This window comes from Alosa alosa, chromosome 21, assembly GCF_017589495.1.
Source record: "Alosa alosa isolate M-15738 ecotype Scorff River chromosome 21, AALO_Geno_1.1, whole genome shotgun sequence".
NCBI classification, from domain to species: domain Eukaryota; kingdom Metazoa; phylum Chordata; class Actinopteri; order Clupeiformes; family Clupeidae; genus Alosa; species Alosa alosa.
This window is the reverse complement of record NC_063209.1, coordinates 14,276,857-14,304,777: the sequence shown is the minus strand read 5'-3', so window position 1 is coordinate 14,304,777 and position 27,921 is coordinate 14,276,857. Positions and strand designations below refer to the sequence as shown.

Sequence of the window (27,921 nt, the reverse complement as noted above, 5' to 3'; positions counted from 1 at the left end):
AATAAGCACACATTCACTGAAACGTTCAGGAATACAATTCCAATGTATTGGAAACCAAAATAAATCCTCAGAAGTCATCCATATGCATCCAACTGTGTGTAATTTTAAATGGCTCTACAAAGGATTTAGTGTTGGGGAAAAAAACATTCTATGCTATTTTTTCTTTGACAACAAAATGTGATATGAAACATGTAATGTTTTTTTTAGCAATTGCTATGTCCTTGCTATTTCTAACCCATCAACATATGAAATGTGCTCAGTCTTTATCTCGGCAACCATGACATCTGAAAGTGCCGCCTCTGAGCTGGTGTCTGTCTTTTCTGATATGGCGCCACATGAACACTTCTGTTTCAACCTCTCCAGTCTCTCCTGAAGATCACCGATTTCCTGTTCATGTGTCCACTGCTTCGCATTCAATTCGGAGCGCAGGTTAGCATTATGTGCACGAACGAAGTCGTTCTCGTCTTTGAGATTTGCAATTATAGTCTGAGCAACCTGAGTGGCAGTGACTGTGGTGCCTAGCGACCTCAAGCTCATGATGGCCTCCACTGTGGCTTGTTCCCAAGTTCCCGCTGCATAGCGCCCCTCGATGTTGAACGTCTCAGGTGACTCAGAAACGTTAGTAGTAGGTGTCCCCTCTCCAGTTTCCCCGACAATAACTTCAATAACATCCTCTTTTTTCACTTCGGGAGCTCGCTTAGCTAGGTGACCTGCTGAACCTGCGGAATAGACAGGTGTTTGGTTAACATTAATTAGGGGGCAAAACCCGTCAAAATCGTAACACAAAATTGTTGTAACCCACTGTAATTAACAAAACAATATTTCAAATTTAGAAAAGATGTGAACTAACAATAGCTGACTAGCAACTATATTCAGCAGCTCTCTGAATTAAACTGACCAACCAGGTGAGCTATTCAAATACATGCTTGACTCATAAATCACAAAAATACAGTTTATGGCTCTCTTACACTTCCCTGGCTTCATGTCCGCCCCCCCCCCACCGGGGAATGGAGGAAAGGGGCGGTAGTTGGTGCTTTTACGATACTTTAAAAAAAAAGTTCAATACATGCTTTGGACACTCCAGAATGTCCTCTCATTGAGTAAGTGTGTGGAATTGTATTTCATACGTTATTTACCTTAACTTTAGATGTTGTGACGTATACAGTAGACATACACATGTTGCAGTATATCGGTCTAGGCCTACTTCTTTGATATTTGTACTTCTGTTTTTATTGCTCATTATGTTATCCATAGCCTAAAGTATAGTAGCTAGAAAACTGATCAGATGTCAAAATAAATAATTGAGCAATCAAAGCTATCAATTAATTGATCAATTAAATACAATATTAGCAGGCAATCAGTCTCCGCTGACAAAATAACACAATACAGGACATCTGACCCCAGCAGCCACAGTCTCATTGAGTGGACATCTTTCACTGAGAACATCATTGGGGGAAGTGGAAGGATCTTGATGAGCTTTTAAGATCCTCTCACAATCTATGCACCAACGTCTTTCAAGATTGTGGATGGAGGGATAGTTCATATAGATATATAACGCCAAGATGACCACAAACAAGATCGTGGACAGAGGGACAGTTCTCATATATATATCACCTATATCAGGTACATCAGGTAAAACATATCCAGCTTTTGTAGTATGTGTTAATCAAGAGGTTGCATCATACTTTACTAAGTTACTCTTCAAGTTGCCTGGGCATCAGTTACCTTGCTTCGTAGTCAAAGCCACAGGTTGATGTGGTGGGGTGCCCACGTCATCTATTAGCCTTTTCCTCTGGTTTCTAACATCATTACAAAAATAACGTACAATTAGACTGATTAGTATGGAAGCATACATGTAGCTTAATTTAAAGCATATATGTTGCATAATTCAAATTGCAATTCAATAAGACATTGCATTATGCAATTGACAATTCAATATGTAATTTAATAATGTAATTTGAAAATGTGTTTTTAAATATGCAAAGTGGCTATGAAATCCTCAATTAAATTTGAATTATTTTGATTAAAATGGATTGAAATGCATTCCATGTTAATGTCTTATTGAATTGCAAATTGCATTGTCATTTGAATTATGCTACATGCTTCCATATATTAGTATCTTAAAGCCAGCAGCAGAAAGCACCAATGCATATTATTATAGGGGGATGTAACAGACTAAAAATTATTTTAAAATGAGAGGGCAAGATCAATTATACCTTCCCATGTTTGTATTGAGTTTTTGGCTTTGTTGTGACCATGGAAACACAGAAGGCACAAAGACTGGACTAGACGAGTCCTGTGCTGCCACACCTGCAAACAATAGACAAACAGATGCAGACACACACACAAGTTAGTTTACTAGCCAAATGCTTAACCTGGTCTTACCCAGAAATTCTGCTTTAAACAGGTTTCAGAATCATTCGATTATTCACAATCGTTTAATGTTATTGTAAACAGGGTGTATAAAGAGTAGGCCTGCAGATGTAAAATGAGTGCTAACACGCCTGGGTAACACGGCCATGTTTTATGTTGCTCTCAGCCCAGTCCAGACCTTTGATGGCTTGCAAGCATAGACGCCCCCGGTTGCTTTGAAACGGCCTTGATCCTTCAGGTTTCGAGTCGTGTTGCACGGGGACGTCAAATGTTACGTGGTCCGGGACCACTGTATCCTCCCTGTCATCCTCTGGCGGCGGTCTTTCCCTTTTCTCCAAAACCCCAGGTCTTGTGGGTGGAAAGGAGTAGTTGTTCCACTTAAATAATACAGGAACAGCACCCTTTTTTAACAGCCGTCGGCCTGTTTCTGATGCTGGTTCACGGAGGTCTTCCGTTTTGAAGTGCCGGCTACACACCCGGGTGTGAGCAGTGACTTTATCCCTGCAGATAGCGACGATCCACTTGCGCCTCACCTCCTCATCAGCAGGAAAAGTAAAAAAACTTAGTACAGTATTGTACTTTGCAGATGCATGGCACTGTGGCACACAACAGTGTTCGGCAGTTGTACTACCAGACACTCTCTGGTATTTAAACTTTGACTTTTTCATGTCAACTAGCGTAGCACCTAGCTTACCAGAACGTGGAGTAGGCTAGGAAGTATTCGCGGTGGCTGACCTAATATCAGCGGAAGTATGTCACCTTCAGTCCGCTGACGGTCCAGTAGCGATTCTGCTAGTTACAGTGATCATTTACTTTCAATGTTTAAAAGTGACGTAATGCGTCTGTATGTTAAACAAAAAACTTCTAAATCTAAGATGGAGACCAGAAGCTTCAGAGAAAGTTTTGATGATATCTAACGAGAGTGGAACTTGGGAAGCGTCGTTAAGAAAGAGAATGGTGTCGTCAGCCAGTTGACTAATAATAGTTTGTCTACCAGCGACTGAGATTCCTTGTAGAGAGTACTATTTGAAATATGAAGAGCTAGGAGTTGAGAGGCTATTAAAAATAAATATAGTGAGATAGGGCAGCCTTAAATAAAATGTGAGCTTCTGTCCATAAAATAGTGCTCTATGCTCTCTATTTATAATATCCCTGTGAGAAATGAAGTTACATAATTAGGTATTACAATTTCCAAAGACCAAAATACTAGATCTGCCTCAAATTTTAACCCGATTAATATTAAAACACAGAAAAAGCTACTCATGGTTACAAAGGGATTTTTCTATGAGGCGGAGTTCTCTTGAAAGCTGATGGCATTTCTAGACTCACAGTGCTATATGGCCTTGGCCGTTGACAATGCTCTATTGAAAAAAATAGATGTTATTCAACTTTATATGGAAAAATAGCATACACTATATAAAAAAACTGTTGTAATGAACCCCAACCACTGTGAGGGTATGAACTTCATAGATTTCACAACACTTAAAAATGAACTGGATCAGACAATTCATGAATAACCCAACATCCCTTTGGAACTCTATCCCCAACTACATCTTTTCCCAAGTTGGTGGCTTGGAATTTCTATTGGTGTGACCTTAATGTTAGTAAACTCCCAATGAAATGGTCAAATTTCCACAGATGCTTTTGGGACGGTGTCTCATATTCAAACATAACTTCTCTTAGTCTTGTTAGTCAGCTCTTTGACCCAAATGGTAGGCTATACGGATACCCATTTTTAAGAAAATATCGTATACCTGTAACTGCTAAGGAATATGCTATTGTGTTCGATGCAATTCCTACAGGAATCATAATACTCTTAAAGGGTAATTTACCCCCTACACACCTTGCTCATTTAACTGCCTTATCTGACACTGTTGTGGGTGACTTATGTCTCTCCAAGACATCATAACAGAAATAGGATCATTAGAGCATTACTTCAAAAAGACATTGTTACGGTTTCCTATATTATCCCTTTCTGGAATAGTGTTACAGAGAATATACCATGGAGAAAACTTTGGTCATTGCCTTTCAAGTATTTTGTTACTAACAAAATAAGAGAAGTTTCATTTAAACTAATTCACAAAATCTACCCTGTAAGATCATTTCTTCAAACAAGATATTGAGACAACCTGTTCTTTCTGCAATATTTCTATGGAGAGTGTACAGCATCTATTTTGGAACTGTCCTCATACAGCTAAGTTTTGAACTAACGTTCAAAGATTCATACACACTGGTATTTCTTTCTGTTTTAAAGATGTCTTCTTTGGTATGTTTAATTATGAGAAGGTAAATACTTCATTATAAACCTATTATTCTTGCTTGCAAAGTTTCATATACATAAGTGCAAGTTCAGTGGTGGTAAACCTTATTTTCCTGCCTTGTTGATCGACTTGAACAATTATATGGACTCTATAAGACTCTCCAAAAATGCTAAGGCACAAAGAACTGTTCTTATATATGGGACTTTTTACTCTACGACAAATGTCTGATTTCAGCATTTATTTTTTTCTTCCTCTCCTTTGACCCTGCCTTTGTCTATGTTTGATGTTATTCTGTATGTATGCACCCCTGCTTGTGTCTCTATGTCTATAGAAATGATTGTTAATAATTATATTAACCACAAAAAACAAAAACTTCTAAATCTAAGAAGATATCAAATTCCAGTAACTGTCAAGGAATATGCTGTTTTTGATGCAATTCCCACTGGGATTATAATGTTGTTAAAGGGAAATACTCCCCCACAACCAGTTACTCATCTTACTAACTTGATACTACTGTGGGTCGTCTATGCTTTTCAGTAAAAAAAAAAAATCACAGTATCAATAGGAAAATCAGAGCGTTATTCCAGGCTGACATTGTTACTATTCCCTATGTTATTCCATACTGGAATGGTATAGTAGAGAATATTCCTTGGAAGAAAGTGTGGTCCTTGCCTTTCAAATACATTGTTACCAATAAAGTGAGAGAGATTTCATTTAAACTACTACACAGGTTTTACCCAGCAAAATCCTTTCTTAAAAGATACAAGCAGGATATTGAGTCTAACTGCTCATTTTGTAATAGCACTGATTAAAACGTGTCACATCTTTTTTGGAGTTGTCCCCATACAGTGAAATTCTGGTCAGAGTTCCTAAAATTCATTCCCACAGTATTAATCTCAGATTTTTCATTTTGCTTTAAGGATGTTTTCTTTGGTATGTTTTATGCTTTGGTACCACATCCATAGGAGCAAATTCAGTGGTCCTAAACCATTCTTTTCTGTTTTTATGATTGATTCAATTAGGTACACAAAAAATACTAAGGCCGTGAGAACTCTGATTCTGTATGAGTCGTATGTGACCTCAAAGGTTTATTAATGTGTATTTTTTTTTCTGCCTACCAGCCTGTCCACCTTGGCCTATTGTGACTGTGGCTGTACCCCTTTATGTTGTGTATCTGATGTAATATTGTATGTATTTTGTTTTGTCTATTTTGCTTTGTATTTGACTATAATTAAATGTATAAGTAAAAAAAACAAAAACAAAAAACTTCTAAATCAGCGTTTAAATTTCTAAAGGAAAGGGTAAGGTACAGCTAAGGTACAGCTAACTGCTGTAAACTGTTGTTGGTCCTCAGAGTGAGAGTCACAGTCAAGCAAATCAAACGTTAACAACAGACATTACAGTAATGTTACTACTGCCCCAACGCGCCCCTTCTGTTGTTTTAAAGGTATTCAAGAGTATTTTCTCCATCGCCTGGCAACCGATGATCAACAAAATGCCAACTAGAGGTCCCTGATAGAGGGTCAAAATTACCTGAGCTCTGGATGGGTTAGTCAAATAATGCACACTCTACCAGATGATAAACACACAGTTCTAAAAGGACCTGTCCGATTTTCAAAGACCATTAACAACACTCATAGTGTACAAATAACTCTGCAGATGGAAGGATGGATGGAAAAGTTGTAGATGTGCACTGTGATTGCAGAGAGAAGTGTTGCAGTCAGACAGCAGGTCTACTTTACAAGCTGAAAGATGCTGTGACTCAAGGCTTCACAGGTACAGCCTGCACGGACCAACTGTGTGCCTGGAACCAATCAACTTGGAGGATTGTGGTACCAGACACGATTGAGAACATTCAAGGGCCAGACCATGAACAGGGTAAAAGTATGAAAGCTACCTCCATGGCATTTGAGACTGATGCAGAGGTCATTCAACACTTCTCATCCCCCGAGTTGGCCGACTTAGCCATGATACCTGGGAGCATTTTGCATCAGGTGCTGACTGCACACCCACAGGAAAAAGCAACCAATGAGCTACCCAGAGAGCATGAACAGTGTGCTGAACACAAATGTAACCCCTGCAATGCAGTGTTTGAAAAATATGTAAAATGTGGGAAAGATCAGAGAGAGAAAATTGAAACAAAATCAAAGGGCCCGGATTGTCAATTTTGGCTAGACCAGAGACAAGTTAGGATTACCAGCAGTGAGGCATCAGACGTGCCGTGGAATCAGACGTGAAAAGAAAATTAAATGCTGTGTTGCTGGATGCACAGCTACGAGATGACTAATAAGACCACCGTTCCGTGTGATAAAAGTATCACTAGCCCTCCCACCAAACAATTTGGACACAAACATCACAAAGCCATTGGGAGCTATGCAATATAAGGGCTTTGTATGTATTATGGTGCTTGTAATTGCTGTATGTTTGGGCTTGTTTCCTTAAGTTATTTGGCCTTTGTACAAATATCTCTGTACAGTCTATAACGCATGTTGCTTTGGGATGATGTACACTGAAGCTCTGAGGCCATATTCTCTCCAGAGTATCTCTAGGCAATCAAGCTATTATTTTTTCTTTCATAAACCTTGAGAGTATAGGTCTCTAGACCGCAAAGATCTCACAAGCGATAGTCCTACTTATTCCAAACCACTTTCCTAGATCTGTGAACATCAAGCCAAGGCGGAGCCTCATTAAAACAAGCAACAATTGGTGATGCACTGCCAACTTAATGGTCCCTGGCTGCGGTAAAAAATCTGGGAGGGCAAACAAAAGCTGCCAATAACTGGCGATATGTATGCCTGTGAAAAACCTACTGTCTTTATCATCCAAGTCAGAGGCTGAGGTTGATGGTGCAGAATCCGTTTGTGTTACACTGTCTTTTGTTGACTTGCTTGAACAACAGTTGTGCTCTGAAATCTCTGGCCACTGGTCGCCAACGTCACACTTCTGCAGAGGAATGTTCTCCAGATTATCCACATCAACCTCTACATCAGCAGGTTCAGCAGCAAATCTGTTGACTTGCAGGGCGTTGACTGTAAGGGGCTCAACACATCCTCTTTTTGGAGGGGCTCGACCAGATGGCAGAAGTTCCTGTGGAAGGACAGGAAAACAACGAAAACTTGCTCACGTTATTATGCAACATATAATACACAGTATTATTGATAATGGTTATACACAGAGAGGTAATACAAAAATACTTTTATTTAGGATCTATTCTGCAAAACATTATCACAGAATAAATGAAAAACAAGGATAAAATGTCAGGAAGCAATAGTTCTTACCAGCATAGCAGGATAACCCCATGGTATTCCCACCAATTAGCACCCTCTTCCCTGCAAGATACAGCTACAACACCCCCATCTCACAAATGTTCCTTGCCCTCAGATAGGAACATGGTAAAGAAATCAACTTACCGCATGAGGTTCATATCCCATGTGCAATACTGGGTATGGGTGCTCTTTAGTTGGTCTGCCATCAGGGAAGTGTATTCCACAGACCTTGAATAGTAAATAACATAGACAGATAGATTTATTCTTTATGGATCCCCAAGGGAGAATTTCGGATCTTAGTAGCTTGGAAACACACACATAGCTGCTACATGCCATACACCTTAAACATAAACATGACAAATAAAAATAATAAGCAGGCATGCCTAGTTGGACAGTAAAGTATATTGAATACAGCAGTACACAACAATAGGCTACTATCTAACAGTACTGTCCATATTTTACACAAATAACAGTGTTTCTTGTCACTGACAAGACAGTCTAGCTCCCCAACATCTGAGCCAAGTTAAAGTTAGCAGCTAGCTAGCAAGCTGACGTTGACCAGCTAGGTAGGTGGGTTACCCACATTGACATGGTCACAATTTAAAAGGGAAATGGGATTCAATACAAGCCAATACTTACCCTGCTGTTATTGTTAGGAACCCATCCCTGTCTGTTGATATTTTTCACCCACTTCTGGCGAATGTCCTCATCTTGTGCTCACCCAGGAAATCTGTGCAAACCGTATGGTACCAGACAGGGGCAGTCGACCCGGGGTATTTTGTGTCTCTCACATTGTTTTTTCTTCCAAATGGTAATTTTATTGCTGCTGTTGGAACAATTGAAAACGGAACATGTTTTCCCACTCGACATTATAAAAGAAGTAGTGAGTCGTAAATCGCTTGTTGTAACACAGTGGACGCACTGGCGCAACGCTACCCAGCAACAGCTCAGTAATGTCGCCAGCTTCCTTCCGGTAGTTCAAGTGAAGCAGCGCCCCCCACCCCCGTTCTCAGACATGCATCATTTAGCGCATTGCCCCACCTACAGTATAAATGAGCTCACTTCAATATATTTTCATTACATTACATTACATTACATTTGGCTGACGCTTTTTAACCAAAGCGACTAACAACATGGTAAACAGTAAGTTTTAGAACAATTCTCACAATTTTAGGACAGTTTCAAAAAAACATTAGAGTACAGTAAGAATAAGTGCGTCGGTGAGTGCTGTTTTTAGCAGTTACTTGTCAGTTTAAAACGGCTGGTGAGTGCTAGGATCAGTAAGACTTGTTGTAAGTGTTGCTATGAGAGTAGATGTTCTCTAAAGAGCTGGGTCTTCAGGAGTTTTTTGAAAGTGGAAAAGGATGTCCCTGCCCTTGTAGGAACTGGCAGTGTGTTCCACCAACGAGGAACAACAGATGAGAAAAGTTTGGATTGGCTTGAGCGTACCGGTGGTAGAGCTAGACGTCGTTCGTCAGAGGAGCGCAGCGGTCTGGAGGTAGTGTAAGTCTGTATGAGGGCATTCAAGTAGGTGGGAGCAGAACCGGAGACTACTTTGTAGGCAAGCGTTAGAGACTTGAATTTGATGCGGGCCGCCATAGGTAGCCAGTGTAGCTGGATGAGCAGCGGGGTAACATGTGCCCTTTTGGGTTGGTTGTAGACCAGGCGCGCCGCCGCGTTCTGGATCATCTGAAGTGGTTTCACTGCGCAGGCTGGGAGACCTGTCAGGAGGGCATTGCAGTAGTCGAGTCGTGAGATGACTATTGCCTGAACCAGAAGTTGGGTAGCATCTTGAGTCAAGTAAGTCCTGATTTTCCGTATGTTGTAGAGTGCGAAACGGCATGACCGGGCGACTGAGGCAACATGATCTGAGAAGTTTAGTTGGTTGTCGAGAACAACTCCTAGATTTCTTGCAGTCATTGCAAGGCATTTTTTGTGTATCCAGAAAACGTTAGTGTCGCACCTCAGACTATGCTTAGATCAATCAAACTATATCTTTAGGATGCAATAACAAGGCCATAAGGTCAATCATACTTCCATAACTTCTGTTAAAGGAAAATACTTGATGGCCTTGTTGGGCTCTGGCTGAATCTGTATTCTGAATCTGTATCTCCTTTTTTACCCCCTGGCTTTTGAATTAAATTAAACTACAATTAGCTACCACATACCAAATTGAATGACTCAAAATGTACTCAATAAAAGACATTCAGAGAAAGTTCAAATTCAAAGAAATATAATGTTACCAGAATTATAATTTTTAAACTGTAACACTGTTTTCAACATCCATCTCCATCCGTGGCAACCGAAGCGACCTCCGAGTCTGTCGTTTCTGACATGGCTCCACAAGAGCACCTCTGTCGCACTACCTCCAGTCTCTCCTGAAGATCACGGAGTTGCAGTTCATGTTCACACTGCATCGCCCTCAGCTCTGAGCGCAGGTTAACATTCTGCACGCGGAGGTAGTCATTCTCGTCTTTGAGATTCGCAATTTCATTCTGGGCAATTTGAGTTCCTGTGTCGGTGGTATCTAATGACCCCAGGTCCGTGATGGCCTCCACTGTGGCTAGTTTCCAAGGTCTCTCTGAATAGCGTCCTTCAATGCTGTGCGTCGTACTTGGTGACTCAGAGGCGTTAGGATCCCTTGCTCCAGTTTCCCCCACAGTAACTTCAATAATATCCTCTTTTATCACAGAAGTATCCAAAGCTTCCATAAATAGGTCACCGGTTGAACCTGTACAGGGATAAAGTTTTTTTGTTACTATTTACCCTCATCAAGCATATATTTTACGTGTGGGACTGAGGTATGCAAAGCTTCATTATTACCTAGGCCATTATGCTGAACCTGTGGAATACAAGTCAAAGGTGGGTTCGGGATGCTCCTCTGTCGGCGCGTCAATAAAATGCTTTGAGTAAATAACCATATTATTTCTTATAAGGAAGTTATCGGGTTTCCCAAGTGATCGTAGCCAAGATCGCCGTTGCCGGGCTGTCTTCAGGAAAGCTGAAGAATGTGTCCGGCTCCTTACATTCACAAACGCAGTAGCCTAGTTTAAACGGGTGTTTCATGCACGCCCAGGTGTTTTTGGTTACTCTTCCAGCCAGGCACTATGCAAGCTCGCCCACCTAAGATTTTATTACGATGCTCCATGTTCCTTAAAATTATGCCCGGAGTTGTAGCCCCTATGGTCAAGTATTTAAAGCACCAACCTGCACTGGGTGGTCGAGAGTAACTACCGACACTTGTACAGTAGCCTAATGCTTCTCCGGAATCCATCTCTTGGCAAATACCCTACATGATGCAGTTTGCTATATTTTTTACGTTACCAAAAATATGACTGACAACTTTTTCTTCTTCTTCTGTCAGGTTGTATGGCTACTGACAACTTTACAAACAGAAGTATTACCAGAGAATGTCTGTATTACAAGACAAATATTCTTCTTCTGTGTTTCCCTCGGAGGCGAACCGGCTTCCAAGTGAGTTGGCGCCACCTAGTGTGCTGGAGAGTTCAATAAATAGGCTACCGGTAAGTTTCATCTGCTTGCTACGCTTACAGACCGAATACAAAAAATAAGAAATGGTAAAAAAAAAATAAATAAATAAGGAATTATCTCTATAAATAAGTTAAGTGTGACATTCGAGAACTGCGGGATGTGGAACCAGGTGCTGCAGTGCTGACAATCCTTGAAAACAGTGACACAGACACTGCATCGTTTGACACTGATTCAGAGGGGCATCCAGACTACTTGAGCCCTTGACAGCTTTATTTGATGCAACACTTAGGGAACTCTCACCACAGGAAATGCAGGTGAAATGTGAGGATACATTTCATAAACTAAAAACTACAATACAACCTCAGCAATGTGAGAAACTGGAATTTGTGACACGGTAACAGGCAAAGTCAAAGAAGTGGCACACCTATAGGGCTGGTTGGATTACAAGCACCAAATTTCACCATGCAAGCACAACTGACAAGATAAGCAAAACGTACTGCATTATATCATTTAGGTATAACAAAACAGAGTTAAATGTCCTCTGTGCTCTGGGGTCAAAACATGGAGGAAACGGTAAGACAAGCCGACACTGCATTTATGTCCCAAAGCCATCCAGATTTCAGCATCAGCTCATGTGGCTTAGTAGTGCAACCTTCTGAGCCACACGTTGGATCATCGCCAGATGGGATTGCAAGATGTACCTGCTGTTGCAAAGGGTGGTAGAGATAAAGTGTCCCTACAAATATAGGAATAGCCTTCAAGGACATACAGAAGACTAGCAGTTTTGTCTGGACAAGTCATTTTCGTTGAAACAATCACACACATATATAAAACTCAACTTCACATGTTTGTCTGTGGTGTAAGCTATTGTGACTGTGTTGTGGACAAAGGAGAAGTTCATTGTGCAACGTATCATAAGAAATGAAGAGTTTCTGCAGGAGGCTTTGCCAAAAGCACATGACTTCTTTATCTCGAGTCTGTTGCCTGAATTACTGACAAGACATGATCCCGTCTTGGTGTCACAGATAGCCTATGAATACTGTGAAAGACTAGCCTGGGTTTTCCCATGCTGCCTTACACGCGCGATTTTATTCACGCTGCTAGGCTGCCTGGATTCCATGGAGCAAATTTTCGCCTCAGTTAGGGGACCAATCACAGAACGGAGGGAGGGCAGCAAGACGATGACGACAGACCGAAGCCGTTATGAGGTACGTACAGACGCATTTGATAGACATTCAGAAGGCCCAATAAACAGCTCTGGGCATTCGTAAAACCACGCTTTCAAATAATGAGAAAATGAATGTCTAGTTCCCAGACCCCATCTCAATGAGATGAGGTCTGACGTTAGCCAGGCTAGTGAAAGACCAGATTTTGGTAAAATGATAATCTGTGCCAAATGCAACAACCCCATTCACTACAGTTGTGCACAAATAAAAAGGAAGCGAGCAACATGGTTATGTAGGAAATGTCTTAGAGTCAAGGCTTGAATGCATTCATGTAGGAGTGGGCAATATGATATTGTGATAGAGAACCAGATATGGTGTTAGATAAAAGTGAAATGCTGTTCTGACCATTTACAGTACTGCCTATTATAGATCAAACATCCCATTGTGTAAATGTTTTGTGAAAGCACCAATAGTCATCCACATTGAGGTATTGAAACAATGAATTCATTACCAGCCTTTTCTTTACATTTTATGTTGTTATTGACTGCTGTGTCTATGCACTTCAGTGCAACAAGATATTTAAAGTTGTATTTTTTAATTGCATGTATTCATAGAGATAATTTAGACCTAAAATTATTATTGTTTACTGTTTACAACATACAGAAACAGTTTGATTGTAATATATTGTACATACTCCTACTTTCCATGTAGTTAATGTTTAATGGCACTTTAATGGCACCTGAATGGAATGAAACTCTGTTAGTAACAACATTACAAATAGAAGTGATACTGCACTCTGAATTGTTGAGATAATCTGGGGGGGGGGGGGCTTGGGGGGCATTACACACACCAGTAGCAACCAATGTGGGGAGTTTTATTAAAATGCAATGAGGTTTAAGAACAGTAAGCCTAAATACATGTTTTACAAATGTTAAGTCCCTTTACATGTCATACATATGTGTAACTCATTTGGGAACAACACTCTTAGGGCTGAGCTACACCAGGCGCGTAACTGAAGCATTCCGTTCACGTTGCGTCTGCTGCAACAATTAGCTTCCATTATAAATCAATGGAAGTAGCTACACCAGACGTGACAGTAGTCGTTTGAAAAAAATAGACCATTCATCTAAAATGGATTTTACGCGTCGCGAACGGAACGCTTCAGTTACGCGCCTAGTGTAACTCATCCCTCACACAGGTATATATGTATAATATACTTACTTGTACTCATTTGGGAACAACACTCTTACATAGGTTTGTGAGGGCACCACATATGCAATAACAACATCATCAACATGTTAACCTGCGACACTGGAATAACAGTTTGCAAAATCTTAAAGTTTCTCCACCTACCAATAACTCCTTCTACATGGATCCTCTGCATTTGACCCATCCAGGGGGCCAGTGTGTATGTTACACAGACATACATAGCAATTGGAGCAGTGGGCCTTGCAGGAGCACACACACACACACACTAGGAGCAGACTGACTCTTTCAGTGAGGGTGGGAACCGAACCCTGACAATCAATCAGTTAATTGTATGATGATATATTCATAAATATTCATACCAGGACAATGATCCATGCTGCATTCTTGTTCTGGAGTCTCAGAAGGAACACGTTGGTTTGCTGCAGTACCAGGTCTGTCATCTCTCTTCCTTTTCGTATGGTACCTACGGTAACAGCCGAAATGTACAGGTAGACTAATCCACATGACTCAAAACAGCAGCTGTAGGCACCAAAGCTTATAAAAATGCAGCACCGAGTAAACGAGGTGGAGCAGCAAAGCTAGATCTAACGTTACGTTAATTCCTGTCAAATGTTTTCACAACAACCACCGTTATCCGAAAGTCGCCAAATCAGTTGGTGAATGCATGCACCATGAACAAAGCAAAAGATTGGAAGATTATCTCGCGTTTCGACATTGGACACATCAGTTTAACTGAAGGGAATCCGAGGTTAGTCACAGGGTTGACAGGTATGGCTTATGCAAGAGAGAAAAACAAACAAAACAAAAAACGACTGAGTAGGGCAACTCTAATCCTACCTGTCCATCTTTACACCTGGGTTCTGGCTTTGTTTTGTGTATGTAAACACAGATGGCACAAAATCAGGACTACTAAAGTTCAATGACCTCTCGCCTGCAAAAATCAAACACAAACACGTTTGTTTAGCCTAGCAAGCTAATAGGTAAATCTAATGCCAGCTTATCAAACTTTTAGCTGCACAGCAAGCTAGCAGCTACTAGCCAAATCTAACTCCAGTTTATCCAACTTAAGCTGCATTTGATTATTATTTTACATCATACAGACAATCACTAATGTAAACAAGGCTTTCCAGTAAAATCAAAGAGTAGCCTAAGCTAGATAGATAGCCTTACCTGATATAAAGTGGGCGCTGCAGACACGAGCATTTTTGATTATGTTCTCATTCCAGTCCTCACGTTTAATCGCTTGCAGCCACAGACGACGTCGGTTGCTCTGAAATGGTCGTGATCCTGTCGGAATCCTATAAAACTTTAGTCCTCCAGTGGAATAGCGATTTGTACAACCGTTTACGCAACAACCAGACATGCTGATGCTGGGAACAGTTTGTAAACGCCTACTAACTCAACTGGTTGCTACCTCGTCTTTGTCAACCAGAACTGCTGGAAAATAATATTTCTGTTGCCAAAATGCTCGCGCAACTATTTGTAAGACAAATATTCTTCTTCGTGTTTCCCTCGGCGGCGAACCGGCTTCCAAGTGAGTTGGCGCCATCTAGTGTGCTGAATCTGGGAGGCTTGCTACGCTTACAGACCAAATACACAAAATAAGAAAAAGTAAAAAAAAAAAAAAAGTAATTACCTCTATAAATCTGGCAAGTGTGCCATATATTTATTAATCTCGCTCGTTTAAACAAACAGGCATAAATAATGTCTGCAACCAATGCCAAAGGAATATTCTATCACGTGACCAAACACGGAAACAGATAACAGTGATCACAGCCAAATTGTTGTTATTATAACAGATTTGGTGAAAAGAAGGTAACGTATAAGGTTATGCTGTAGTATTTGGATGATTGGTAACTGATGACCACCACTGGTTTGTCCATGCGTGTCCATAAAGAAGAGTATATATTTATAAGTTATTTTTCTTCGGACGAATCACAATAATCAAACTCTTGTGCCTAGCTAGCTAGCAGCTAAACCAAAGCTGATAAATTAGCTGACCGCCGCCGCCGTTTGTGGTTGCCTACTGAGTGCCCGTATCTCCTTATGAATGATTATTTATGCTTGTTAAAATGACTGGGTCAACAAACCTATTGACCATTGGGTGATTGTAATCTAACGTCTGAGAATGACAACTAATGGTTGTGAATTTGATCTCAGAGAATGACTCAGCGGGCAACAATAGCTATCATCCTAGAGCCTTGTGTCTCTCTTTCTGTTTTGAAAAGGGGAATGGCAACATCGGACTGGTATCTCTCACTGAAGCTGATTGATCAGCCCAAATCGGTTTTCCAATTCCCTGAAGCAGAACCCGGAGATGTACCACCGGGTGGCTACCGAATCGCTACACTGAAGCAACTTGTCGCTGCACAGTTATCAGATACACTACCCGATCCTGAACTTATAGGTCTGTAGCCTACTTATCTAGCTATCGCCAATCTGTTTTCAATATCACACTGAGCGCATCACATTGTCCTCAGAAATTCTACTGCCACTATAAATCACGTTTACCTCTTTGCCAGAGAATATGGTACAGTTTTCATACGATTTCCCTTGTGTCCTGTTTGGTCAGAGTTTGTGCACTGCGGCCGCAAACTGAAGGATGAGCAGACTCTGGAGTCCTATGGCATCCAGTCTGGCTCGACCCTGCACATCCTTAGGAAGACCTGGTCTGAGCCTGCAGCCAATGCTGGTGAGTGATTCATTGCAGCTAGGAAAAGACATAGGCTTACACAGCACAACTCAAAATTAGATCATGTCCTATATTGCAAACACTCAATCAAATTAAGAAAATGATTTGTTATTTTTCTAATCCTTGACAGCTTTCTAGTATTCAAGCATATTGAGAAGATGCATGTCTTGCCACACTTTTGTGAAGTCTCTCAATTTTCTCTCCCCCTCCCCACCCATCTACTCTTCTCTACCACACTGCAGAGCCGGTGAACAAGGCCACTGCTGCCAGAGAGTTCCGTCTGCTCCAGGCGGCCCTCCACTCTAATGCTGTCTACAGAGACTCCGTACGATCTGTCTTGCCGTACTGCACAAATTATGAATTTTATGTGAACCTAATTTTGAGTCAAAGCACTCCTCAATGAAACATTCATATGCAGATGTTTGTATGACACACTTATAAAGCATTTTCAGCCAATTACTGGTACGTTGAGTCAGGGATGCAGAGAAGGGGACGTCAAAACACAGCCACAGGGACAGCAATCAGATTGAGAGATCATATATTGCACCATATTTTACTGTAGTTTTTTGTTGGTTTATTACAATTCTGAGCCATGTACATGTGTACTCCAGAGTTAGCTAAGTCAGATAGCTAAGTGTTGACGTACCGTACTGCATTTACAGGTGTTTAAGATGCTCGCCAGTAAAGAATCTCTGGACCAGATCATTGTTGCCACACCTGGGCTCAGCTCAGATGCTGTGGCTCTGGGTAAGGGGCTGATGGTGCATATACACACATTCTCTCTCACACACACACACACACACACAACCAAATACAAAAACACACATGCACACGTATACATGCACACATACACAATTACATACAAATGCACACACACATAGACAAACAACCAAATTTAAATGCACTCCAAAAAAATCTCAAAATAAAATTTGATGAGAGAATGACTACTCTTTGTTTTAAGTTACTGGTGTCTTTTGTGTTTCCTCAGGTGTGCTTCAGGACAAGGATCTTTTTGTGCAGTTTACAGATCCAGGCATGCTCGACATGTAAGACACCCATCAATAATCCTTCTTTCTTTCTTTTCTTTCTTTCTTTCTTTCTTTCTTTCTTTCTTTCTCTCTTTCTCAATCTCTTTCTCTCTCTGTCTTTGTCTATTGTTTTTGACTTTCTCATGTTGGTTCTCTCTCTCTCTCTCTCTCTCTCTCTCTCTCTTTCTCTCTTTCTCTCTTTCTCTCTCTCCCTCTCCCTCTCTGTGCCAGGTTGGCACAGTCTCACCCTGCCCTGGTGAATGCCATTATCCTGGTCCTGCACTCGGTGGCGGGCAGCATGCCCGCGCAGGCCAGCGGCAGCAGCTCCAGTCGCAATGCCACCGCCAGCTCCTACAGCGACATGCCAGGTGGGTCAATACAGAGGGCACAGCAGCGCCAGCAGGAGGGCTGTGTGGACAGTGGGGTTGGTTGGGTCACCTTGTGGAAACAGGTGTTTATTCAGAGTGTGTTTGTGTTTTGGAGGGTGTGTGTGTGTGTGTGTGTGTGTGTGTGTGTATCAGGATTGATTAGTTTGTGTGGAGTTTATATGTATGCACCTTTCCAGTGAGTGCATCTGTGTGTTTATTTTTAAGTGTAAATATTTATATGTGTGTGTGTGTTCGCGCACACGTGTGTTGTGTGCCCACAGGTGGCTTCCTGTTTGAAGGCATGTCTGAGGATGAGGATGACTTTCAGTCGGTGAGTCATCATGGCTACCTGCGGTGGTGAATTAAATGGCACCCATCTGTTAAATGTTTTAATCTAAAAGAAATGACCCATACGTGGGTCATTTAATCCACCCTGTGTGACCCATCCCTGGCCTTGTGTGTATGTGAGCAGGGCAGTCAGGCGGGCAGCTCCAGGAGGCAGGGGGCATCGTCAGGGAACCGTCCCGCCAGCCTGGGCCACAGTGGGGCCACGGGCCCTCGACCCATCACCCAGGCCGAGTTGGCCACCGCCCTGGCCCTCGCCAGCACACCTGAGAGCAGTGCCGTCACACCCACCACTGGACACCAGGTGAGGCAGAGATGGACACACACACACATACTGTACACACACATGGACAACCGCATACACACAGGCACTCACACATACACACACATGGCCAACCACATACACACACACACACACACACACACACATATGGCCAACTGCATACAAACAGACACTCGTACATACACACACATGGCCAACTACATACATACACACACACACACACACACGGCCAACCGCATACACACAGACACTCACACATACATACACACGGCCAACCACATACACACGGCCAACCACATACACACACACACACACATACACATTCACCACTGGACACCAGGTGAGGCAGGGATGGACACACACAAACAGTATGGCCAACCACATACATACATACACACACCACCAGACACCAGTGATTAAAATCATGTTGGACTCACAGGTCTTGTCTAATTGTGTGTGTGTTAGTCGGAGGTCTCGTCTGGTGGGACATCTCGGACAGCAGGCACGCCCGTGACCTCTGACCTATTCAGCCAGGCTCTACAGCAGGCCCTACAAGCCTCCAGCACGCCTTCCGCAGCACCACAGGTAATATGTAATCTCTCTCTCTCTCTCTCTCTCTCTCTCTCTCTCTCTCTCTCTCTCTCTCTCTCTCTCTCTCTCTCTCTCTCTCTCTCTCTCTCTCTCTCTCTCTCTCTCTCTCTCTCTCTCATTCATGTATATATATATATATATATATATATATATATATATATATTTTGGGACCTTTACCTGGAGTGTAGATGTCTGGACTGTTGCGCTGTTGTATGTAATTCACTGTTTGTTGTTGTTCTTAACTCTGTGCGTGTTTGTCTTCCCAGCCTGGCCGTTGGCAGTCCCAGATGCAGCAGCTGCGAGACATGGGCATCCAGGACGAGGACCTCATGCTACGGGCACTACAGGCCACCAACGGAGACATCCAGTCCGCCCTGGAGCTCATCTTCGCTGGGGGAGCCGGCCTGTAAGGGCCCCTGGGCTCCAGTGGATGTGTGGGAGAGGAGGGGGGGGGGGAAACACAAAAACAACAGAGAGAGCGAGAAAGAGGGAAGGATTAGATGAAATGATGAAGAAGAAGAACTGAGGACAGGGGGTTTGGGGAGAGGGGAGTCCAGGGACGAGAAGTGAGTAGGGTTTCCTCTTGCACTGCAGACAACACAAAGACCCCCAACAGAGACTTGGAGGCTCCTGGAGGTCTTTATTATCGCTGCACACGTGTCCTGTGCGCTAAGCCAAGGGTGCCACAGTGTTACACCATAGACTTGCCTTTCCAACAGTCTGAACCATAGGACTAAACGCCTTAAGACATTTCTTCACCGATGCCACCTTCCCTATCCTGGCCTCTACAACACCTGGGTAGGAGATCTCACCTGACACAAGGGCTGTACACGGAACAGTGGAACTTTTTTTTTTTTCTGGATTAGGATTGAGACAAATAAAATGCTTAAGTAAAAGATATGTCTGGTGTGCATATTTGTTCTAGAAATATAGCGATCAGTGCTCAGTACTACAGTATGTTAACTGAAAAAAAATGTATGTTGTTCAAGCCCCACAGAAAGGTCAAACCCAGAGAAGTGCTCACTGCCCACTAGAGGGCAGTGTTCAGCCGTTCTATGAGTGTGTCAAAGCTGAAGTGAGTGACCCGCCTTGGGTAAACAGATGGCTTAACACTGTTAAGTTACACACAGCTGGATTACAACTGTGGCGCTGGTGGAGGACCTACAGGTGGACACTGCTCTGGCTCAAGAGGTGGTGAGTACCACTCAACCAGTCCAGCTACAGACAGGACACCCTGATGTGTCCACCCACCATCAACATGTGGGCGTTCACAAGCTTGCCATTGTGAGTAACTGTAGGAGGAATAAACACAATGAAAATGTGTCTCCAGCATATACGACACCTATGGGGGCGATTCTATACAAGGGAGCTAACACAGCCCCACAGGGAGGGGTGGACTGAACAGGACGCATCGTTACGCTCCCCACAGAGCTCCAAGAAAAACGAGAGAACATTTGCACAACACGAGGCGTCTTAATGGCAGCCATTACACTGCTGGGCTGCTGCGCTTTTGTTTGCTGTCAGCAGAACAAAGCCACATCGTCTCGACTTATGAGAGAGGAAATTGTGTGTGTGTGTGGAGGGGTCTTCCAGCTTCCCCGAGGTGTATTTTGGGGGGTATTGTATCTCTCCCCGTCCTATCTTTTCTCTCATTTCTCTAAATTGCCTCCTAATTTGCCCTTCTCTGTCTGACAATAGGGTCTAGTCGCGCTAGAGCTCAATCAGGAGAATTCAGCCCCCCTCTCCCACTCGTCCCTCTCAAGCACCAAAACACAGCTGTGTGTGTGCGCGTGTGTGTGTGTGTGTGCGCGTGCGTGTGTGCGTGTGTGTGTGTGTGTGCGTGTGCTAATGGGCCTGACTGTGTAAAGCTACACACGCACACAGTCACTACAGCTCGCTCACTCCAAGACAAACATGACCACTTATCCAGATTTGTGTTATACGTACTATTGTTCTAACAAAGACAATTCTAAACAACTCTCCCTCCCCCTTTCCCAGAACGGCCCTCACAGGAGAACCATCCAGGTAGCCCTCTCAATAAGATGTGATATAGACTTCCAATACGGATCAAGACTCTTAGATGCCGTTTGTGGATGGATCCATGAAATGCACAGTGGACAGGACGATGGTACCTTTCCATGCAAAAGAACAATCTGTTGCCCCTGAGCTTTAGAAGTTTTCAGATGAGATTAAAAACCTGTACGTGCGTGCGTATGTCTGTGTGTGAGTATGTCTGTGTGTGCGCATGTATGTATGTGTGTGTGTGTGCGTGTAAGCTTTAGAGTAAACATCGACCATACTCCGTGGCTCAGGTCTGTATTACTGCTTGTCTTCGTGTCGTCCCCTCACCACTGCACTGCCCCGCTCAGCACATTCTACACAATCTGCTGTCACATCACTTCGCCAAAGTTGCTATGGAGACACTTGTGTCAGCTTTGTCGTTGTCGTCGTCGGAGACGAGCGAGCGCCGCATCCTGACATGAAGCATATATGGTAATGAGGCTGACAAGCAGATTTGGATAAACACGCCTGACAGCAGGCCTCTCCTGACTGCACGCGACAGGACAAACAGGGGGGGACATGTCTCGCTTACTGTTTCTCTCTCTCTCGCTTAATATATGTCTGTCTCTGGCTCTATTGCTTTCTTTCTTTCTTTGTTTCTCTCTCTCTATCACCCGCTTTCTCTCGACACACTCCCCCAAACCTCTTTCAAACTCTCTGCCCCCACTGGCATCAGACTCAGAAGGGAAGCAAACACACATACAAGGTTGTCAGGTCCGATCTCTCCTCTAATCCCCCGATTTCCCTGTGTACTTTGTTCCCCAACCCTTTCTATCTTTCTCTCAGTCATCCCTTCTTTCTTTCTCTCTCTCTACCTCTCTCTCTCCCCCTCTGTCTGGGCCACATTGCCTGAGGAGCAGGAGAAGGTAAAGATAGAGAGAACATGAGACAGGTAGACGGAGAGAACGTGAAGCGTGTGCGTGTGCGTGTGTGTGCGTGTGTGTGTGTGTGTGTGTGTGTGTGTGTGTGTGTGTGTGTGTGTGTATGTGTGTGCGTGCGTGCGTGCGTGCGTGCGTGCGTGTGTGTGTGTGTGCGTGCGTGTGCGCGCGTGCGCGCGTGTGTGTGTGTGTGTGTGTGTTGTCTCTGTAGCCCTCTGGCTCGTCTGTCTCCACGGAACCTTGGCACAGACGTCTCCTCTGTGTGTATGGGTACACCCACGTCGAGCTGTCTTTGAGAATGCTAATAGACATTAGTTTTCTCGTTTTCTCTTCACTGTCCTATCTGAATAAACGCAAAACGCCCCAAAACAGCAGAGCGTCCCATCACAGAACTTCCCACCGAGCCAGCGAGGAGTCTAATATAGAGCCCTGTGGTCCGTCATCAGGCCGTGTATCCACTGCCCAGACGGCCCCATCAGTCAGGCTGGATGTCTCCGGATACAAGACTGCACTAGCAGAGCTTAGAGAGCTGCGTGCTTTTATTCCTCCCAAGACGCCCGGGCCCAGCTCTGAACACCCACATTTCTCAGAGTTATGCCCCACCAGTGGGTGGCCCTATTCACCTTGCCCATTTTAGAAATGTATTTTCTTCCACCCTGTGCTCAATCTTCCGGTCGGCTAGTTCTGGCTAATTAGCTTCATTGGGATAACACGGCAGAAGAGGACTGAGAGGCTATGGGAGGAAAAGAAAAATGACATCACTTCGCCATCCAAGGATATTCACCTCTACAGAGTGCTAGATGATATGCAGCAGTGGCCCCCCGTATGGAGATGTTTCTTAGAGATGGCCTGGCCATTCTTAGCAGTGTGTCAATACCTACATAATTGACATAATATATTCTTATAAAGTACTTTCTTTATTTTTACCCAAAACCTAAATGCATTATCTGATTATTTACTATATAAAATGCTAAGACCAAAACACGTACTGTGGGGGCCGTATTACAGAAACGTCCTAACTGGCAAATCCTATCCTATCTTATCTAAGATCTAAGTTTGTGTTCTCCTAACTTCAGATATAGGAAAGGTGTATTGGGCAATTCCATGGAAAATTATGTTTTTTGTAACCATAACGCCAAAACCATTGGCGTTTTGTAACCATAACGCCAATCAAAATGTGATGGTATGGTATGATGTGAATGATTATATGAAATTTGAGCATTTGCTATTTTTGGCTGAAGAATGTACATGAGAAAAAATGCACAAAAAATTAATGTTGTTATTCACATCATACAAATGCCAAGGCTAACTTTAGGATGAGCGGGCAAAGATGGCAGTTCTGCCCGAAATAGATGCCCGATAAGTGCTCAAAATGCGTTGCAATATGGCTGCTGAGTGAAGGGACTTGCCTAAAAGGATACATGCCTCCAGATCACCTGCCCAGGTGCAGAAACCTGGAGCATTTACCTGCTGCTAGATCACCTGCCCGCACCGCACCTCATCAGGTGATCACATTCATCACGTTCATCACATTCAACCTGTAGTGCAGGCAGGGGGAACCGGAGAGGAAAAGGGACAAACAGTGCTGGGAACACAACACACAACACAATCTTTTACCTCTCCGGTTCCTCTCCGGTTCCTCTCCGGTTCTCAGCCGTGACTCCAGACTTAAGGTCAACACTGCTCCTGTGTCTTACCCGCTGATGTCTCTTTGGTAGATAATATTACCGAAATCTCCATTAATATGTATTGACGTGTCCTAGATATAGATACTGTGATTGTCTGCACTGGCAAACAGACTCAGGAGCAGGTTTCGATCGAGCCCAGTTCCGAGCTGGAACATCCACAGAGGCTGTCCAGGGACGTGGGGTTTGATGTCCGAGGGGCTATCAGCTTGCCTCGCTGACCCAGGCACACTCTGCTGCCCAGTCCGACTCTGAATCAACTCCTCCACAGTTTTGGGAGTCAGTGAGCGATGATCGAGTAACTCTTTGTCTGCCTGTCTCTCTCTCTCTCTTTTGTTTTATTGTCTTTCATCTTGTCATCAAAAGTGAGGCTCCCTGTCACCCTCTCCCCTTCCCTCCTCCTCCCCCTCCTTGTCTAACTCCCGCCATGTCATTAGCGGGCAGTCTGTTACCTGAAATTGCTTTTCCGCAGGTCGTGACTGGACTGCAGGAGAGGAAGCTCTTTGTGATCGACATGCGAGCCACACACATCCGCCTCGGGCTGCACGCACATTTGCCTCTCTCATGCCATGTTTTTCTTTTATCTGTTTTTTCTTCCCTCCCACGTTTTTCTCTTTCCATCCCCACCTCCCTCAATCTCTCGCTTTCTCTTTTCTTTTCCTTTTTTTTTTCCTCTCAGTCGCTCAGTTCCTGATGGCTCTTTTTGTGCAGAAAGGAGGCTTTGATGTGTTTCATTTGAAGAGTGTGTGTGTTTGTGATCTGGTGTGGCCTTCACCCTTGGTGAATAATCCTACTGGTCTGTGGAAGGCATCACTGCTGATGGTGGGAGTGTGGGGGGGTGGGGTGGTGGTGGCAGGTGAGGCGGGTTTACTCAACACCTTCACAAGAGAGCCAAAGCAAAAGATCTGTATCAAATTTCTCTCTCTATCCCTCTCTCTCCCTCCCTTTTCTCTGTGCTTCCAAGATAAGCCAGTAGAAAAGAGAGTCGGTCTCCAGCTGAGAGGACTGACCAAGCCTGAGGTTATCACACATTTAAATGGCAACCTGCATGCTTTGTAGAAACCTGGGAAGAACTTCCAGCCAATCAACATGCAGGGAAAAGAATTTGGTCAGGACTCAATCCCCTTGGTTATGGCTGGGGCTGCCGATGCACTCCCACGCCGAGAACAACTTCACTACCATTGTTTGAGGAAGACAAACTTAATTCTGTTTGTGTGTGCGTGTGTGTTCTCTTGCATTTGCCTGCCTCTATTGTGTGATTTTATAGATGTGTGTGTGTGTGTGTTCTCTTCCTATGCCCTGCTTCTATTGTGTGATATTATAGATCCTGTTTACTGCAGATCCGTCAGCACCTTCCAGAAATAGCTTGCTGCATCTCTGCACCGTTGCATGTGAGTGTGTGGGTTCGATTGGGAAAAGCACTTCCATAAATCCTGCTCCGCAGCTCCACAGACATGCAGAAGTCTGGTGGCCCAGTGCTTTAAAGGTAGCAGCCTAATTTAACCCTCCAGCAGATAGGCTACCATCACATGGTGTGACGAGAATGTTGGAAGATGAACATTCTGAAGAATATCTGGGTTCTTGGATTTTACTGATTTCAACATTGAATTTTAGAACCTTAAATTGTTGTGGAACGGAGTCTTTAGTTAGAATGTTCAAACTCCCCTGGTTAACACAGAGTGATGGAATCTGGAGCACATCGGGGCCTGAGCTGTCCCAGGTCCGGGTGAGATAAACATGTGCAACCTTCCAAAATCAGTGAACGCAATTGGTCACTTACTATAGCCTGATTACAGTCCACTCTGCCATTTAATTACTGCTAGCGGTTCCATTATTTTAAAGAAAAGCCCTTGAGAGACAAAAGCATGAAGGGAAAAAAGTAATTAGGAAGGCTATTAGAGATTATTTGCGCTCTGATTGTTGGACATTTGAGCTTATTAAAATTCCAAATAGCATAAGCATGGTCAGTTGTCTCAAGAAACCAGAAAGTTGTTGCTATTATTATCTGTTGCTGTTTACAGGCTTGTTGCGAGACAGGGTCAATTCCTAGGAAAGGCAGACAGCCCATAGACACACACAACAAAATGGCACATAACACACACACACACACACACACACACTCTCTCTCTCTCTCTGTGTCTGTGTGTTTACCAAACTCATCTCCTATTGAACAATCATCAGCCGGCTGGAAAATAGACAAGCATGACAGACAACAAAAGAGTTCATATGGGCAGTGCTGAGTGAAAGGAGCTTACGTGAGCCTCTCCGTTCCTCTCCTCGCTGCTTTGGAGTTTTTCAACAACACGCCGCTGATTGAATTAGGTTGGGCCACTCTCCGCAACACAATCTAATGGAACGTCACTTTGACCAATGAAAGGATGAGGACATGTGCCATCCTGCATCCTGGGCAGACTAAACAACCCCTGCTTTTATTCCTCCCACACACACACAATCATTCTGATTCAATCATGCCTGATTGTGATTTTCTTTAAACACACACACACACAAACACAAAATAATTTTGACTTTAACATGTTTGATGGGGCCTGCTTTAGACACAGACACACAAACTCACACACTTACACACACACATTCTGACTTGCCTAAGGCTGCAAGGGAACATGTCACCCTGTGTCTCTTACCTCTGAATAGTGCCTGCCTCACCATGGTTACCAGTAATCTCCTCACCATGACAGTAAACACCAGATATTTATTGCAGATTTAATGGGCTGTGTGGTCATTGCTTTAAGGTCCATGGAACAATGGACTTGCCGGAGAATTGCCATGTTACAAGCTAAGATGCGGCATCTTAAAGGAAAACTCCGGCAATTGTTTTCACATAGATCTCGGTTTCTCAAGGTCACCGAGTACTGTCGATACAAAAAAATAAAAAATGACAACAGCTAGAGCAGCAAGGCATCTACAGTGCTACACTCTCAGGACATGATTTAAAAAATGTTGACAGTACTCTCATTAAGACAAACTTCCTGTTTTTTTTTCAAATGTCCTGCAGAGTTGTTATCCACCTGCCCATTTCTTTCTGTTTCGTGTCCACTAGTCTGGAGATGCTCTTTGCTTTGAGCCATTCTGAGGAGCCTACCAATGAGTGGCCACAGTGAAGTTGAAATGACGCGTCTGCACTTATGTTGTAAAAAAATGAAACCAAAATTGTTCATATTGGATAAATAAATATCCAACATATCCAACATAGTAAACATGAAATTTGCATTGTTTGGACAGAATTAAACGTGTTTGGTTAAATCTCCAGTTGTTTAGCTCCTTCCAGTGGCTGAGTGCATGTGTTTACCTTCTCTTTCGTGCGTCCATGTGGTTAGACTTAGATCTGACTTAAATGCCAGTGTTATGATGGAGTGGCATAGTGCTGTCCAGAAAATCTCCGACCTGGAAAGATGCAGAAATCACGGAGCTACTGTCCATGAGGGCATACAACATTTTAATAGAACACATTGGGAACGGCAAGAGACACATTGTAGCCTACAACTGCATGGCAAGGTCAAACGAATTCAATCTGTGTGAATGATTCAGACTGAATCATCATAAGCAGAAGGCGCTGAAAAGGCAGTAGCCTACAGCGACGTTGTTGACGACAATAACAGGAGTATTTAATAAATTGTTAGCCAACACGGCTTTCTGTTCATTGATAGCCTTCTCATGACCTCACTGAGCTCAGTGACATTTGTTGAGCATAAATATGCCTAGAGAAAATGAAAACGAAGAAAACCCAACTTTGTTCCAAGCTCCTTACCTGGCCTAAATGCAATAGACACATGGGGAGAGGATGCTTTTGGAAAAAATAAACCATGAAAAAACGAACCACTTCACTGTTATGTTAGTATTTTGTTTGTTGTTTAAACGTTGTATAATGATGGCCTTGAAGTCTTGAGTTAGCCTGAATTGGCTGGTACCATAAAGTTCGTGCATGCTCTCTCTCTCCAACGCAAACCAGATTTGGGCTTCCATAGCCAAGTAATTCTGGTACATAACGTCATATCTCGCATCTTGTGAACTCTACAAGCCCCCACCCCTCACTAAACAACCACACGGAGATTCTGTAATGTGCGTGTATGTCGTTCACACATAGGTCCGTATAAGGTCAGTATAAGGTCCGCAGGTTAGCATCATATCTGAATCATCCAAAGGGTAGGATCTCCGTTTGACAAACCTCCGCATATACTCCGGAGGTTATATCTGAAAGTGCTTTG

At 43.2% G+C, this 27,921-nt stretch overlaps 2 protein-coding genes across 10 annotated transcripts; one reads left to right on the top strand and one right to left on the bottom strand.

Moving 5' to 3' along the window:
* Nucleotides 1–31: 31 nt before the first annotated feature.
* Nucleotides 32–16,361, bottom strand: LOC125286240. 9 transcript variants are annotated; one of them, XM_048231116.1, is made up of 11 exons: nucleotides 16,279–16,361; nucleotides 14,938–15,054; nucleotides 14,605–14,698; nucleotides 14,127–14,230; nucleotides 10,144–10,631; nucleotides 8,540–8,726; nucleotides 8,045–8,128; nucleotides 7,445–7,721; nucleotides 2,217–2,310; nucleotides 1,726–1,799; nucleotides 36–719 (listed from the first exon to the last, which is right to left on the bottom strand). In XM_048231116.1, the coding sequence occupies exons 7-11, from the start codon at nucleotides 8,063–8,065 to the stop codon at nucleotides 214–216; spliced, it is 972 nt and encodes a 323-aa protein (XP_048087073.1). In that variant the 5' UTR covers nucleotides 8,066–8,128; nucleotides 8,540–8,726; nucleotides 10,144–10,631; nucleotides 14,127–14,230; nucleotides 14,605–14,698; nucleotides 14,938–15,054; nucleotides 16,279–16,361; the 3' UTR covers nucleotides 36–213. The 9 variants fall into 9 exon arrangements, with proteins under 9 accessions (XP_048087069.1, XP_048087073.1, XP_048087072.1 ...); XM_048231115.1 differs by having other exon boundaries at nucleotides 14,938–15,065; nucleotides 16,279–16,341; XM_048231113.1 differs by lacking the exon at nucleotides 16,279–16,361 and having other exon boundaries at nucleotides 14,938–15,272.
* LOC125286241 (ubiquitin-like protein 7) lies at nucleotides 15,483–19,970 on the top strand. The gene is made up of 11 exons (XM_048231121.1): nucleotides 15,483–15,582; nucleotides 15,996–16,174; nucleotides 16,340–16,459; nucleotides 16,702–16,784; nucleotides 17,122–17,206; nucleotides 17,448–17,505; nucleotides 17,719–17,855; nucleotides 18,137–18,186; nucleotides 18,328–18,504; nucleotides 18,949–19,068; nucleotides 19,341–19,970. The coding sequence occupies exons 2-11, from the start codon at nucleotides 16,000–16,002 to the stop codon at nucleotides 19,482–19,484; spliced, it is 1,149 nt and encodes a 382-aa protein (XP_048087078.1). The 5' UTR covers nucleotides 15,483–15,582; nucleotides 15,996–15,999; the 3' UTR covers nucleotides 19,485–19,970.
* Nucleotides 19,971–27,921: the final 7,951 nt, after the last annotated feature.

Excerpts from the sequence above, each read along its gene's own strand:
- LOC125286240 (XM_048231112.1), bottom strand. The coding sequence starts at position 3,041 with ATGAAAAAGTCAAAGTTTAAATACCAGAGAGTGTCTGGTAGTACAACT. Across the intron at positions 2,311-2,551 it reads ATGCTTGCAAGCCATCAAAG|GTGTGGCAGCACAGGACTCG; the intron begins GTCTGGACTGGG and ends TATTGTTTGCAG. Across the intron at positions 1,800-2,216 it reads CTCAATACAAACATGGGAAG|AAACCAGAGGAAAAGGCTAA; the intron begins GTATAATTGATC and ends TAATGATGTTAG.
- LOC125286241 (XM_048231121.1), top strand. The coding sequence starts at position 16,000 with ATGGCAACATCGGACTGGTATCTCTCACTGAAGCTGATTGATCAGCCC. Across the intron at positions 17,506-17,718 it reads GATCCAGGCATGCTCGACAT|GTTGGCACAGTCTCACCCTG; the intron begins GTAAGACACCCA and ends TCTCTGTGCCAG. Across the intron at positions 17,856-18,136 it reads CTCCTACAGCGACATGCCAG|GTGGCTTCCTGTTTGAAGGC; the intron begins GTGGGTCAATAC and ends GTGTGCCCACAG.